Source organism: Arachis ipaensis, chromosome B05 (genome assembly GCF_000816755.2).
Source record: "Arachis ipaensis cultivar K30076 chromosome B05, Araip1.1, whole genome shotgun sequence".
NCBI lineage: Eukaryota > Viridiplantae > Streptophyta > Magnoliopsida > Fabales > Fabaceae > Arachis > Arachis ipaensis.
The window spans coordinates 5,171,398-5,187,802 of NC_029789.2; the positions used below are offsets into that span (position 1 = coordinate 5,171,398).

Consider the following 16,405-nt stretch of genomic DNA (forward strand, 5'->3'; position numbering starts at 1 on the left):
AGCGCTTTGATGAAGAAGTTGGAAAATATGAAGAGATAGCTTATATCTATTTCTCAACTTGGTGCCTTCATCATTTTCGGTTAGGAAATGAAAAGTTGAGATAGCTATGAAGTTCGAAATCATCTACTTCAATTATTTCCATTGTGAAATTTGTCTTTTTGCAGCTCCCTTTGCTAACATTGTGGTTTAACCATGTATTTCATTTAACATTTTTTCCTATGGATTTTTTAATTATTTATTTATTCTTTTTTAAAAAATAAATTTCAAATGTGTTTTTTCATAGTTACGAGGTTAGAATATATTTCCATCCCTATATTGTTCGGTAGGTGTTTGTGCCCTTGACTTGGAGCAATTTCCGTTGGTTCTTTTGCAAGGCTTTTGAAGAATGAGGCATCTATGTTTGTATGAGTGTGCTTTTTGTGTGTGTGTGTGTGTTTTTTTTTGTGTGTGTGTGTGTGTATGTGGTCAGTCAGCATGGGATACTCCCAGTTGGAGGGGATCCCCTTGCCCCTTAATTATTTATTTCCATCTGGATGCATGATATTTTACATTTTACTTCTTTTTATTGATGTTTATTTTTTATTATTTATATCTATTTTTTGTGTTGAAGGATACTTATAGTTGTATTTGTTAGATATATAATTATTCATGTACCTCTATCTAACAACTTAAGCCTTAAGGAGAGATGGTATTGTGACATGATATCAGAGCTTCTATGATTAAAACATCTAGAGTTTAATCCTTGCTCCCATTTTCCTAAATAAAGATAGAGTTTCTTTATAAGTAAAAAAGAGACCTGTACTTATATATGACATTTATTTGTTTCATGACAGTATTGCATGATTTTTACATTTTCCTTCTTGTTCTTGCTGTTTATTTTTTTGTGTTGGAGGGTACTTTCCATCCTTTTACTTGTAATTCCCTTCCTATTGGATCAAGTTCCTTGTATCCATATAAAGAGAATCTGGGTTTTTATGCTTAACTTATGCATAAACTGAGCAGGCTTTTTAAGTAGCACAATCCTTTCAATATAAGCGATGGTTATATTTTTTCTTTGTTAAAGGTTCCATGGAGTAGGCTTGGCCAAGATCCAGTTTTGGTATATTTGGATCGCATTTTCTTATTGGCTGAACCTGCAACTCAAGTTGAGGGATGTAGTGAGGATGCTGTCCAAGAAGCTAAAAAGAGCAGAATACAGGTCAGAAGTTTGAATTTGGTCAACAGATAATTTGTTGCTAGACAATTTATTTGCTGAAGAATACTTACCTCTCTTTTGACAAACAGGAGATGGAATTGAAGATATGGGAGAAGTCGCAACAGTTGAAGTCTGAAATGGTATCAGCTTTGTTTCATTTATTTGTTAGTTGTTAATAGCAACTTGTTATTATTGAGAGTAGAAAATTTCACATTATGTGGTGTCCAACCAAAAATATCTTGGCTAAAATAAGTTCAGAGGTAGTGACAGCCATCTTGTAAACATTTTACTTCCGCCAAATGTGCCAAAGGACTGTGAAACCAGCACCATCATTGCCACAAAAGTTTTCTTCTCTTGGCCAAAGCCTCTTGAGAATCTGAAATTGTTTAAAAGTTGGATCACACGCCCAGCCCGAGCCTCATAGAAACTGCAAACAAAGTGTTCCCTATAAAAGTTGCCAGTCAAGACTGAGAAACTTATTTTCTGTTCAGTTACATGCCAAAATTCCGAAGTAGTATTTATATTTCCCCCCTCTTCTCTTTTAATAAATTTACTATTATTTATGTATTTCATGTCCTACAAGGGTCCATTTCTTTCTCTCTCTGTCTCTCTCTCTCTTTTTCTCTTTTTTTTTTTTTTTAAATAAAAACATTATTTAAAAGTCAAGCAATATGTTCTTAACTTTTTTTAAATTCACAGATTATAAATGCTCAAGAAGTCAAGTTAGTGAATATTGAGAACGAAATACTTTCCAAAACACACTAAAGAAGCACCTATTAAAATGTATATTAACTTATTCATAAATTATTTATCAATAATTCTTTTCAAAAAGAACTTAAATAAGTTATTTACTCAAATAGGCCCTTAGTGAATTGGGTATACATTAAGGTTAACTAAGAGATTTTGGGGGAACAAGTGCCTTTATTATAGTTTCCTTGCACATATGCATACCATATTATTCAGGAATATGTACTCCTAATGCCTCCTTTGGAGCCCTGTGTAAGTTACTAAATATGTGCTTGGATGTTTGTGTATGTTCAAGAATAACTTATATTGACTTTTATATCTTGTTTTATTTTGAAGAATACATCATGGTTGGGATCCCTCATCAGCACAATAATTGGAAATTTGAAACTTTCAATTTCCAATATTCACATCAGATATGAAGATTCGGAGAGGTAGAGGAGGGTTTCAAATGTTCTCTTGATGGTAGTTTTAGATGCTACACAGTTTTGTATATCTTGCTTTAGCCTAATATAATCTGCCTTGTAGTAATCCAGGGCGCCCATTTGCAGCTGGTGTTATGTTGGACAAACTCTCAGCCATGACGGTAGATGATACTGGGAAAGAGACTTTTATTACAGGAGGTGCACTGGATCGCATTCAAAAGGTTCTAATTTATCTTAATATGAATTGATATCAGCTGTCATGATGAAATCATTTTGTACTGCTTTATATGCTTGTATCATTCTAGTGTAATGTTTCCTGCAACAAACAGTAGATATCATGAAGATTTTGTATTTGAAGTTTCCCAAGGGTGAAAATAAGGTTGTTATATTATTGATTCTATGCATAATCTTTTTTATTTGCTTCTTTTAAGGAATTGTGTTACTTACCAAAGAATCATAGTTACCAGAAACCGTAGTTAAATCCAGAATTGCAATATGATTACATTCTTGTTCAAAGGTCCATAATGATTATTTCCTTTCTATAGCTATTATGTTGCTAGTTTTTTTTTGGTGTAAAATATATTTTCCTTATTGTTTTGCAGTCTGTTGAGCTTGATCGACTTGCAGTTTATTTTGATTCTGATATTATTCCATGGCATATTAACCAAGCATGGGAAGACTTGCTTCCTTCAGAGTGGTTTCAGGTATGTATTTGGTGGATAGTAAGGGCCGAGGGTTTTCATTTCTCTTTCTCCCAACCTTCTAAACTTAGTCCTTTTCTGTTTCCGTATATTATGGATGTAAGGAGAGTGTGTGTATACAGTTTAGAAGGTTCATTGGAACTTCTTTGCTTTTTGAACAACATTAGTCTCTCATGTGTTGTGATGCTATTGGTCTCTTTAGATGTGTTTCTCTATGAGATATACAGTGTGTTAGGCATGCGTTCTTACCTGGCTCAGTTTACTCGGACATGCATGTTTTCATTTGCTTCTTTTCTTTTAAAGATACCTTGTCCTCTACAGAAATTGCCCACCTGCGTGTGCACACGCAGGGATAATAAGGAATGAACCTTTTTGGAATATTCCGGTAAGTTTGGTTGTGAAAAGACACTATTTTTGTGGAGCAGATTGATGGATAATCCTGCTTGGGATATAGATGCTCTATCTTGATTCTTTAGTCATGCAGATTGTGTTTAGTCCACTTATTAACCAGAAAAGTGGTAGAATCTCACCTAAGGTGGTCTGCTCATGTAGAAGACAAATTGAAAGATTGAAGGATGGCCAAATTTTAGGGATGTTTACAATGGAATGCAATTTATTTGGACATATGAGGACAAAATAGAAGTACAGAAGCTTTAATGTTCTATGGTTTGGGATATTTACCCTTCGGCGTGGGCTATGGAATGAAAGATTGAAGGATGACCAGCTTTTAGGGATATTTATAATTTATTATGCAATGCAATTTATTCGGACTTATATGGATAGAATAGAACTACAGAAGCTTGAATCCATCACTTATCAACATATCTTTGATATTCAGTATCCTCATCAAATTTCTTCGAAAATTCAGGTATTTAAATTTGGAACTAAAGATGGGAGGCCTGCTGATAATTTATCAAGGAAACATTCATACATTCTGCAACCAGTGACTGGAAAAGCAAAATACTTCAAGCTGCAGCAGAATGAAACTACTGATAGCAAACAGCCTTTACAGAAGGCAGTTGTCAATTTGGATGATGTTACAATCAGCTTATCTAAGGTTCTATTGATTCTTATTCTTTGCTTTCTTTTGCTTCTGGGGATTGTTAGTGGGGTAATCTATACAGTTCTATCTTTGTAGGATGGTTATAAGGATATTATGAAATTAGCAGACAATTTTGCTGCATTTAATCAACGTCTGAAGTATGCCCATTTTCGTCCACTGGTAGCAGTTAAAGTTGATCCAAAGTCTTGGTGGAAGTATGCTTGTAAAGCTGTATCTGACCAGATGAAGAAAGCGAGGTAATTTACAACCCCCTATTATGTTCACAGCCTGATGCAATAGATGTCAAAGATAAAATTTGTGAATGCTAATTGCTCTAAATAAAATACGGAGCTTGCACAAGTAGCCCACAATTGAGGAGGATAATATGATGTGAAATAACAACAGTGACGAGTAAGATATTTTACTAGTCCCCATCCTAGAAACAAGTTGATACTCACATCTTTGTTCCATGCATTAGCTATAATATGGCTTCAGAATCCAATCCACGTGTTTAAGATTTTTTAATCAAATTATTTGTATGATTTTGATTGTTAAATTAGAGAAAACAAGAGAAAAGAAAGGGTAGGAGAGAAAACGAAGGTAGTAATAGCATTGATCTGATATCAGGATATTTCTGGTCTAAGATGACTTAGATTGCCATGTCCATTTCTTGACCTGAGTTTTTTTTCCAGTTTTTAGTGTATTCTTCAAACCAACCGCCTACTTTAGTTTGCTGTTTTAAGCTTTAGAATATTTTAGGGACATTCTCAGATTAATATAAGAACTTCATGTGTTGTGATGGGAATTGATCTTTATTTATCATATTTTCAATACACTTGTTTTATTAAGAATATTGTGTTACTGTCAGTGGAAAGATGTCCTGGGAGCAAGTTTTAAGATATGCAAGCTTGCGGAAAAGATATATCTCTCTCTATGCTTCATTGCTCAAATCTGACCCCAGTCAGGTGACAATCAGTGGCAACAAAGAGATAGAAGAACTAGATCGTGAACTTGATATTGACCTTATACTGCAATGGAGGTACTTTAGTTTCAACTTTATCTTAATATTTAATATTGATTACTCATGGAAAAACATGGTATATACGGTCATTATTAGTTGGCAGGTATAGTGTGATGTTAACCGTCAGTTTGCATTCTGCATACATTTCCTAGGTAACTATACTATCAGAAGGTAGGCTCAGGTTTTCAAGGTGGATTATATTACATCAATTTGAATCTTTAGCCAGCCGTTATGTCAGAAACTAGTTAAAGAAGTTTGTAATGCTACTTTTATAAAAAATCTTGTGTGTTTGCTGGTGTCTATTAAGCTTCTAGTATCGACTGTGTCTATTTTATTGGCTGAATTGAATGATGCATAGCGACCAATCTTACAACCAGTTTTAGCAAAGTCATGTTACAAAATTATTATGGCATTTGTTGTCTTAGGCTCTGCCTTGATAATTAATAAGTTCACTTTGTAGGCTCTGTATTCAGGTGAAAGTTCCATAGTGGTTTCTTGTCGTCATTGTCTATTTGGGTTCAACTAAAATTGTAATATATAGTAGACTTTGGAATTGTCTTGTTTCCTGTTCAACCTTGGAAGTATTCCTACTTGATGCAATTTACAGAATGTTGGCTCACAAGTTTGTGGAGAAATCGGCTGAATTGGATCTTAACTTGAGGAAAAAGAAAGCAGGGAAATCTTGGTGGCCATTTGGAGGGTGAATATTTTGTCTTCAAATATTCCATCTCTCATAATGACATATTAGATTTTTTTTTCTTTTTTTTTAATATAGTTTTGACAGTATTGCTGATGTGTGATCACATACACTGGCAGGACCAGTGAATCTCCTAAAGAGGGAAGTGAGGAATTTAATTTCACCGAGGAGGATTGGAACCGATTAAATAAAATAATTGGGTACAAGGAAAGTGATGATGGGCAATCTATGACTAGCAAGGCAGATGTTCTTCACACTTACCTGGTAGTTCACATGAATCATAATGCCTCAAGGCTTATTGGGGAAGCCAAAGAGCCTGTTGCTGAATTATCATGTGAGGATCTCAGTTGCTCTGTAAAGCTTTATCCAGAAACAAAGGTCTTTGACATTAAGTTGGGCTCCTATAAGTTATCATCGCCAAAAGGTCTCCTTGCAGAGGTATGACTTATCCTCCTCTTGTTCTTCTTCCATTTTATGCCTTTTGTTTTTGCAACTGAATTTTCTCCTTACAATTGATGTTAATTTATATTTTATGCTTAACAACACAATTGTGGCATGATAGAGTTAATTTGAGCTGTTAGGGAATCTATCCTAGCTGGCACTTCCTATAACTACCATAACAGCTTCTAGACTCTTCTAGATTTTTTACTCAGCTAGACACTGCCTTAGTCAACACATCTGCTGGCTGCTTAGTTGTGGGAATATGAGCAGCCAGTAATTTCCCTTCCATGACCCTCCTTTCTGTTACAAAGAACAGATTCAACTCCATATATGTCGTTCTATTATGCAAAACCAGGTTGCGAGCTAGCATTATAGCACTGAGGTTGTCACAGTAAACCATTGGTCTTGAAGTGGGAACCTTCAGTAAAGTGAGCCAAGTTTGGACCTAGATGAGTTATGCAGTGAGGTCTACCATGCTTCTATATTCTGCCTTTGTACTTGACCGAGCAACAGTAGGCTGTTTTCTGGGCCACCAGGAAATGAGGTTAGGTCCTAGATAGACATAGACCCCTGATGTGGACTGCCGATCATCTACATCTGTAGCCCAGTCAGCATCACAGTACCCTCGCAGATTCAGGTTCCTTGGTCAGGGGCTGGTCGGAGCAGAATTCCAAGTTCCTGGGTGCGAGTAAGGTACCGGATAATCCTTTTCACAGCCTTCCAGTGCTCTCTTGGGGAGAGGACATAAAATTGGCACACTTTATTCACATTAAATGAAATTTCGGGCCTTTTACCAGTAGCATATTGCACGGCTCCTACAACCAATCTTTTCTTCTATACAAAAAAAAAAAATTGTGGTATACTCAATCTTTGTTCTTTGACCTTTCAGAGTGCAACTTCCTGTGACTCGTTAGTTGGTGCCTTCTATTATAAACCTTTTGATGATAAGGTGGACTGGAGCATGGTTGCCAAAGCTTCTCCTTGTTATATGACTGTAAGCTGTGAATATTAATTCCCATTATCATTGATTTGACTATTTTCTTTATATTATATTTTTTAAGTTTTTGGTTTAGTTGTTTACTAATTTATTGTTAGAATTTTGACAGTATATGAAGGACAGCATCGATCAAATTGTGAAGTTCTTTGAAAGTGATACTGCCGTAAGTCAGACCATAGCACTAGAAACTGCAGCTGCTGTGCAGGTACTATATAACATTGCTGCTATTTTAAAATTGTTTTGGAATAGTGAGAATTATATATTAATTTGAGAGTCCTAGTGCATGAGACAGCGATACTTCATTTGAGTTGTGAGCGTTCTTGTCCAACCAAACGCATCAAATTGCTGCCACAATTGCATACCTCCATAACCGTTGCCTTCTTTTCGCCAAAGCCTGACCTTAAGAAACCATTTGGATATAAGGATACTCCTAACTTCACAATAGCCTTGGAAAAAATTGTTTTACAATATACCTCCTCCTGAAGAAGTGGTGCATAGTTTCTGAATTTGAGGAGAACATGGCAAAGTCCGGAGATAGATCAATATGAGGAGAAGTAGTTAGCTGGCCAATTGTGTTAATCATATCATATTTCTTCTATGCTGGCAAAAATCTTGCCTTTAGAGGAAACTTTGAAAGGAACATTTGGTTCCAAATTGATTCATCCAAATGTGATATCTGGTGATTTTGTGAGAGATGTAGGAATTGGAAGGATTTACAAATATGTAATTTGAAGGTCCATTGTATAATACGTTATATTTATTTTTAGATAAACCATGTACTGTGCTTATCATCCCAGTCTCCATAGAAGCATGTGTTTTATTGTTGTTTCTGTTATAGGGCTTACATTTAGTCCCTCCTCTCCTGCAATAAATATAAGGCTAAAACCTGCAGAGGGCAAGTGAGTCCAAAGATGTCCACAGTTTTTGTTTTGTTACTTCATTTTTCATAGTATATCTTACATAGTTGTAAAGGTGGAAAAAGTAGAATTTATTTTAGTCCTGTTGGAGAAAGATGTTGATTTATGTCATTCTTGTTCATGTAAAGAAAATTCTCATTGGGTGGTATATTGTTCCCAGATGACAATTGACGAAGTGAAGCGCACTGCACAGCAACAAATGAATAGGGCGCTGAAGGATCATGCTCGGTTAGTATCTTTATAGTCTTCTAAATTTGGATTATCTATGTGTGAGACATTGTAAAACTGCCTATATATTTGAGCATGAAATTGCTCTGTATGCTGTTCTTGTCGAAGTATGACAATAGAATATCACTGTTTTGATTCTCATCTAGAGTAACTTATACTAGACCCAGTATTACTGAAGGGGTTAATAGGGGAATCTGACATGAAATACACAAGATTCCAGCTCTCCTAATGATGAAAAGAAAACAGTGATTTATAGGTTTATTGACATAATCCCAACGAGGAAAGAAAGGTATTAGTTTGGTCTTTTGGAAAATTTGTATATAAGTCTATAATATCTTCTGGTACATTTTTTTGGTTAGTGAAATATACTGAAAAATAAAAAGGAATGGATGGTCCCTTTCGTGGTGATAATGCAACATTGCTGTTGGTTATGTCTTCCATTACAATTTAGTACAGTAGCACTTGAATTTAACATTTCTACTGGGATTTTTAATAATGATTGATGTGTGTTCAAGATATCAAGCTGAAGACAGCTAGATGCAAGTTTATTAGCTCTTGGTTTCGAGTTTTACTGGATAGGACAATGGAGACCCTGGATAGTTTTTACACGGTTTTCTAATAGCTCGTTCCATTTCTTTGTTCGCTCCCCAGGTTAAAGGGTTTCCTCATGGAAACCTTTGTGCTAATCTTTATTGTTGGTCATCTGCCAGGTTTTCGTTGAACTTGGATATTGCAGCTCCCAAGATTACTATTCCTACTGATTTTTGTCCCGACAATGTGCATGCTACAAAGCTTTTACTTGACCTAGGAAATTTGATGATTAGTACCCAGGTTGGATATTCTTGATAATTCTTGTAATATGTTATTTTAAATTTTTAGGGTGTTGAATTTGTTTTAAGTTGTTAAATGGCATAAGAAACGTTTATGCAGGATGATCGTGAACAAGAATCAACTGAGGGGAATATGTACCTGCGATTTGATTTGGTCTTAAGTGATGTATCAGCATTTTTGTTTGATGGTAATTATCACTGGAGCCAAATTTCTCTGAATAATTTAGCCTCTTCTACCAGCAGTGGTTTCTTCCCAATTATTGACAAATGTGGCGTCATCCTACAGCTTCAACAGGTGTTATTCTTTACCTGTTGAAAATTTTGAATTGTTAGTGATGAGTTCTCTCATTATGTTGAGGATTCTAATTTGTTTCTTGTGATCAGATTCGGTTAGAAACTCCATATTATCCTTCAACTCGTGTTGCTGTGAGGCTTCCATCATTGGGCTTTCATTTTTCACCTGCAAGGTATCATCGACTGATGCAAGTGATAAAAATCTTTGAAGGGGAGGATGATGACAGTTCAGAGTTTCTTCGTCCTTGGAATCAGGCGGACCTTGAAGGTTGGTTATCTCTTCTGACATGGAAGGTAATGGTCTCTTGCATCCTGCTTGATTAGCTATTGAATTTTTTGTTGTTCATTTAGTTTCATAATCTGATATGCAATATTATTCGTCTTAAACAAAATTGCCATAGGGTGTGGGAATTAGGGAAGCTGTTTGGCAGCGGAGATATTTTTGCTTAGTTGGACCTTTTCTCTATGTACTTGAGAGTCCTGACTCAAGGTCTTACAAGCAGTATGTAAGGTGCATACTCCTCCTTGTATCTTGTTATTAGATTCTGTGTGTACAGTGTTATTTTGTTGATATGTTGGAGCTGATAGTACATCATGCCCTTAGAAAGAAAGAAGAGTAATTGTCTGAAAAATAAAATGCATATATTTGTTTGTATTGTCCATTGCATGTATATTTGTGAAGTGGTTATTATAATTTGTATCTTAAATATTGGTAGTAACCTCTAGATGAAGTTTTGACTAAGCAAGTACCAAATATTACATGAACTATTTCGGCACCTTCAAGGATCAATTTTCCATGGATATGCTATTAGATCAACCACGTAGGGAACAGAAGTTTCAGAAAGTTATTCTTTAATAATACTGTTTTATGAAAACTTGTTCATTTTTAGACAGTAGCAGTTAGGCACTACTGTGTGCTTGTCAACCTGCATTTTTCTTTTTATGACTCATAAAATTATTTCGGTTTATATATAAAAAAGTTTTTGCATGAATAAATTTGAAATGAGTTAAATAAGAACAATTTGAGTAACATATGAATAAAATGAGAAAAAAGTTCACCTTCAAATTTCAAAATAGTAGATGAATGTGAGAGAGAGAGAGAGAGAGAGAGAGAGGACTTGTGCAAAATAGTATTGTGTAGGAAAATATGGTAAAGTGTAGGAAACCATGCGTCCTGAAAAAACTTGTTGATCGTGGGTTTATGATAAAATAATGTATATTCACTATTTTAACCTTGTGGTCAAGTTGTTTCTCACATTAGAGTTGTTGGATAATTTTTTTTTTTGGGTATAAAAGATAGAGAGAAATACTTGTACCAAAAAGTCAGTTATTCCCCACAATATCCTTTATCTATTGTTATAGATGTTGACATAACCACTGCTATTTTGTGCCATGTTAGATTGGGTTTTCAAGTTGTCAACCCCGGGCCCCACACACACACACACACACACACACACCCACACCCACACCCACCCACAGAAAAAAGGGGCAAAAAAGGTGATAGTTTTCATGCATCATATAGCCTCTGGCGTTTAAGCATATTGAGAGAGATTGCCACTTTATTTAGGAGAGTTTTTCCATTGAACTTTTTTACTAGATAGAGGTATTCCCTCTGTTGCGCTTGTTGGTCTGTATTAAGTGGATTTGCATGGTGGCTGCAACTCATTCACACAATTGATAAACGAGTTCGGTTGTTTATTTTAATTCTTTATTGTTCTTTTCTTAGCATGTGCTTGAGGATTGTATCTTCATATTTTCTAGTTTTTGTGTATGTTATTAACACTGCCTGTAATCTGATTGCTATAGCCTACGAGGAAAACAGGTATATCAGGTTCCACCAGAATTTGTTGGTAATGCAGAGCGTGTTTTGGCTGTGTGTAGTCCTAAAAGGTCGAACAATAAGGTAATCACTCTTTGCCTAATGTGTATAATCTAGGGATGAAATCATTCTGTTATTTACAAGGAAGTAATAATAGTAATTAATCATGTGTAGATTGTTGAGGATACGAATGCACTGATTTTACGTTGTGAATCTGAGGATTTAAGGAAAACCTGGCATAGCCGCTTACAGGGGGCTATTTATTATGCATCGGTTTGTTACCCCTTCCCTCTCCCTTTCCAAAATGTTTGCCTTATTTTCCAGAGTTTTCAAATATGAATTATTTGTTGTTTCATTATATTTGTGCAGGATTCTGCTCCTATATCTGGTCTGTCCGAAACCTCATCAGATAATGAGGATACTGAATCAGAACATGATAATCAGGGTGTGACTGAGATAGCAATTGCTGAGAGATTGTTTGTAACAGGTGTTCTTGATGAATTAAAGCTTTGCTTCAGTTATAGTTATCAGGTTAGCTTTTTTGTTTCTGGTTAGTTACTTTAGTTTTAAATCTGAATTTCCACATGTCAAAAATGTGCTTCTTTCTGTAGTCTGGTCAGAGCTTAATCAAGGTGCTTTCAAGTGAAGAAAAGCATTTGTTTGAATTTCGGGCTATAGGTGGTAAGGTAAGATACATAGTCTGTTTTTTGCTTAACTTGATTATATATTCTTCTCTTTTGATGTTTTAATATTATAACAGGTAGAGCTTTCTATCAGAGACAATGACATTTTCATTGGGACTATCTTGAAATCTTTGGAAATAGAAGATTTGGTTTGCCACCGGTCCCAGCCTTGTTATTTGGCTAGATCGTTCATTGGGACTGCAGATGCACACTCATTATTTCATGATACTATGGGGGAGGATGTACAAAGTAGCGAAGTAATCCCTAGTGAAACTGATGATAAGTTTTATGAGGCACCTGAGACATTGACAGATGCTGCTGATTATCTTCTGCAATCACCAGTAGGAACACCCGCGTACGCATCAAGTTCCCATCAGGAAACTAAATATAATTATTCATCATTGGAACCCCCAAAGTTTAGTCGCATTACTGGACTTCTACCATGTGATGCTCCTGCTGGTACTATGGAAGTTGAACTTAGTGAAACACTGGAGAGTTTTGTAAAAGCACAAATTGTTATTTATGACCAGAACTCTACTCGGTATAATAGTGTAGATAAGCAGGTGGGTGCCTATGGGTAATGACAAAATGACATTCTGTTTTGTGCGGGTTCATAGCTAATACTTTACATATTTCATTTCAGGTGATAGTGACTTTGGCTACCTTGACATTTTTTTGTCGTAGACCGACGATCCTTGCAATTATGGAGTTTGTTAATTCTATAAACATCGAGGATGAGAACCTTGCAACATCAAGTGACAGCTTGTCACCAACCATTGTAAAAAATGATGTGTCAAGAGATGCAGATGATCTACATGACACTGCTGTTGAGGAACATGCTGTTAAGGGCTTGCTTGGAAAAGGGAAATCTAGAATTATGTTCAATCTGACATTAAAGATGGCCCAAGCACAAATCTTTTTGATGAAGGAAAATGAAACTAAGCTTGCTTGCTTGTCACAAGAGAGTTTGCTTACAGACATCAAGGTGTTCCCTTCCTCCTTTAGTATTAAAGCAGCGTTGGGAAATTTGAAAATAAGTGATGACAGCCTACCTAACAGTCATTTATATTACTGGGCATGTGATATGAGAAATCCTGGGGGCAGATCTTTTGTGGAGGTGCTTCTTTTCCCTATCTTACAATTTTAAATTTTAGAATTTGCGATCCATGCATGAAGTTTTAAGTGCTATTGTTCACTCTACATAGTTGCCTTTGGATAGAAGGGAATGGTATTATTGGTAGAGGAAGAAAAGATGTCTAATCCGGTCATGGTTTGAGGAGGCTTTTTACTCAGTTTTCCCCCGTCCTTCCTTTTTTGGTGTTTTGCACATGGTTTCTTTGGAGTTGTGGCAGAATTGCAGATGTACTGGCAGACGATTTTTATTGATTGATCTGTTTAGGGGAGGCATAAGAGATATTTTTATAACAAAATACGATTAACTACATAGTAACAAATAAAAATGATGTGCAGCCAAGCCCTTTAGTTTATAGGAAATGGGAAGTTCCATTTTTATTAATTGATCTGTTTAGGGGAGGCATAAGAGATATTTTAAAAACAAAATACGATTAACTACATAGTAACAAAGAAAAATGATGTGCAGCCAAGCCCTTTGGTTTATAGGAATGGGAAGTTCCTTCGAACAGCTGCAGGGATGGATTATTATTATTGATAAAAAGAAGAGATTGCACACATTATGAGAGAGAGAGAGACCAAAGGGGTAGAAGGGTCTTTGCCAACTTAAGTTAGTTAGGGACTGTTAGGGTGGAATCTATCCTAGCTGGCAACTCCTATAACTGCTCTAACCTAGGCCCTTCTAAATAGACACAAAGGCAAATGATGAGCCTCTACTTTATAATTCACACAATGCTTAGTTTCAGACTTTCAGTATCACGAATTTAGGACTAAATATATGCATGACTGTGCAGTTGGAGTTCATGTCATTCAGTGAAGATGATGAAGACTATGAAGGTTATGATTTTAGCCTCTTTGGTGAGCTTTCTGAAGTGCGGATTGTTTATTTGAATCGATTTGTGCAAGAGGTATTTGGTTAATTGTTTTAAGTTCTGTGTACTTTATGGATATCAGGTATAAGATTCTGCGTGTAAAATTTGAACAGGTTGTTGGCTATTTTATCGGTCTTGTTCCTAGTAGCCCAAAAAGTGTCGTCAAAGTAACAGATCAAGTGACAAATTCTGAGAAGTGGTTTTCAGCTGGTGAAATTGAAGGATCACCGGCCGTGAAATTTGATCTTTCTCTCAAGAAACCCATAATTTTAATGCCTCGGAGAACAGACAGCCTTGAGTAAGTTGGAGATTTGGATTTCCATTGTCACTTCTAACTTTTATTGCTAAGTACTAGGTTTTGCATCTATATTGGATCTGACGTAGTTGTCATATAATTGATAGAAGACCACTCACTCTAATAGCATAAGCGGTTAAGCCATGGCTTGTGTGGTTTCATTGTTTTAACTTATGTTGGTGAAATTTGTTTGTCACAGTTTTCTGAGGCTTGATATCGTTCATATAACTCTGAAGAACTCTTTTCAGTGGATTGGTGGAGGTAAAAGTGAAATGAATGCAGTGCACTTGGAAACTTTGACGGTCCAGGTAAGATTGGTTACTCATAATATGGTTAGAATGGATCATCAATTATCGTGCTGGACAGTTTGAGAATAGTAGTTCCCTTCCTGAAGTGGTCACCTCACACTTTTTTGTTGTTGTTGTGTCATCCTATAGCTCTTTTAATCAACTGGTTTCTGGCATGCAGGTTGAAGATATCAACTTAAATGTTGGAACTGGAACTGAGATAGGTGAAAGCACAATTCAGGATGTGAATGGTCTATCTGTGATTATTCATAGGTCACTCCGAGATTTACTGCACAAATTTCCGAGTACTGAAGTTATAATCAAGGTGATGCATACTTCTTTCGGAGTGAATGGAACCAGTATAGCCGATCTTTCAAATGTCGATGCCATTATTTCCTTTATTTTCATCTTTCATTATACTCTAACATTATTGTGTTTCTACAGATTGAAGAGTTGAAAGCAGCAGTATCAAATAAGGAATACCTGATTATTACTGAGTGCGCAGTATCTAATTTTTCTGAGGATGCACATATTCCTCCAGCTCTGAATCAAGATTCCTCCATGACATCAAATGACGCCACAGGTGATATTGTCCCTGAGGCTACAAATGGTGTTAATTCGAGGGCTATGAATCTTGAAGCCTCTATTTTGCTGAAAGTGTCTGTGTCCGTAGACCTTGTTGAATTGAGCTTGTATACGGGGGTAACCAGAGATGCATCTCTGGCCACTGTACAGGTGCGTTATTCTCTTTTCAAATGGATATGTTTTTAAGTTGCAACTCAGGTGTTTTTTTGTTTTGTTTTGTTTTGCCTTGTTTTTGTTTTCTCTTCGGTTGCAACAGTTCTTTTTTACCCTTTAAATCAGTTTCTATATAAAAGGGCAGTCCGGTACAAAACATCCTGCATTAACCTCGTAAATGCATCACTGTCTATTCTACGACTTGAACCCAAGTGATAGTATATACAGAAGTAATTTTAAATTATGTTCTGTTTATTTGTTGCTCCTACAATACAGTGGGCCTGTCATAGATTAACCCTTAAATGTAAGGATTAAATTGAAAATTAGTGTCATATAAATTTATTCCAAAAGTATTTGATCTTGAATTAATGTGTTATAGCTCTAAAGCAATGATCCAATGAATAGAAATCGGGGATCATATTGAAGATGTTCATATGTTGAGTGACTACAAATTTTTCTTGAGACCTAACTAAAAGTGTAACCATTGTCATGAAACACTTGTCCCAAAAGCTAAGGGTGCGTTTGGTTTGCGTTTTTATTTTCTGTTTTCATTTTCAGTGTTTTCTGGATTTTGTGAAGGAAAAAGTGAAAACAGTGAAAACAATAAAATCCTGTTTTCTGTTTTCACCTCCTATTTTCACTTTTTCCTTCATAAAATCTACAAAACACTGAAAATGAAAACAGAAAATGAAAACGCAAACCAAATACATGAATAGTTATATCTACCATTCCCCCACACGCAAGATTCTCTTTTGGGCTTGAAGTGCGAATCTTTTCATGGACCTTTTTGCTCTGTTTTGTTTGCTTTATGCTGAAAGTTCTTTCTTTTGGTAGGTAACAAGGATTGAATTCTAGGCATTGTAGTCATAAAAGCTCTGATACTATGTGACGAAACTAATACTGAAAAGCATACTTAGATATACACGAATTGTTATATCTGTAGCTACTGAAATTTAATATTTTTTTTTGTTTTTTAATTAGAAGAAAGAATCTTACATAGAAGAGAATTTTTTATTTTATTTTATTTATTTTTTTTAAATGTTTTGGC

General features: G+C 35.6%; 1 protein-coding gene across 1 annotated transcript in view; it reads left to right on the plus strand.

Annotated features, from left to right (window-relative positions):
* The window catches only part of LOC107640015, a 44,592-nt gene that overhangs the window by 2,010 nt on the left and 26,177 nt on the right, over positions 1 to 16,405 (plus strand). Inside the window, exons 3-30 of the mRNA XM_021123537.1 lie at positions 1,064 to 1,198; positions 1,285 to 1,335; positions 2,279 to 2,373; positions 2,468 to 2,585; positions 2,967 to 3,068; positions 3,934 to 4,122; positions 4,204 to 4,364; positions 4,976 to 5,146; positions 5,736 to 5,828; positions 5,945 to 6,263; positions 7,156 to 7,260; positions 7,373 to 7,468; positions 8,341 to 8,408; positions 9,119 to 9,239; positions 9,339 to 9,533; positions 9,623 to 9,826; positions 9,934 to 10,043; positions 11,339 to 11,435; positions 11,526 to 11,624; positions 11,721 to 11,882; positions 11,963 to 12,037; positions 12,112 to 12,597; positions 12,678 to 13,151; positions 13,960 to 14,073; positions 14,151 to 14,335; positions 14,532 to 14,640; positions 14,801 to 14,944; positions 15,064 to 15,354. Of these exons, the coding sequence (XP_020979196.1) occupies positions 1,064 to 1,198; positions 1,285 to 1,335; positions 2,279 to 2,373; positions 2,468 to 2,585; positions 2,967 to 3,068; positions 3,934 to 4,122; positions 4,204 to 4,364; positions 4,976 to 5,146; positions 5,736 to 5,828; positions 5,945 to 6,263; positions 7,156 to 7,260; positions 7,373 to 7,468; positions 8,341 to 8,408; positions 9,119 to 9,239; positions 9,339 to 9,533; positions 9,623 to 9,826; positions 9,934 to 10,043; positions 11,339 to 11,435; positions 11,526 to 11,624; positions 11,721 to 11,882; positions 11,963 to 12,037; positions 12,112 to 12,597; positions 12,678 to 13,151; positions 13,960 to 14,073; positions 14,151 to 14,335; positions 14,532 to 14,640; positions 14,801 to 14,944; positions 15,064 to 15,354 (4,569 nt within the window). The remainder of the gene's footprint in view (positions 1 to 1,063; positions 1,199 to 1,284; positions 1,336 to 2,278; positions 2,374 to 2,467; positions 2,586 to 2,966; positions 3,069 to 3,933; positions 4,123 to 4,203; positions 4,365 to 4,975; positions 5,147 to 5,735; positions 5,829 to 5,944; positions 6,264 to 7,155; positions 7,261 to 7,372; positions 7,469 to 8,340; positions 8,409 to 9,118; positions 9,240 to 9,338; positions 9,534 to 9,622; positions 9,827 to 9,933; positions 10,044 to 11,338; positions 11,436 to 11,525; positions 11,625 to 11,720; positions 11,883 to 11,962; positions 12,038 to 12,111; positions 12,598 to 12,677; positions 13,152 to 13,959; positions 14,074 to 14,150; positions 14,336 to 14,531; positions 14,641 to 14,800; positions 14,945 to 15,063; positions 15,355 to 16,405) is intronic.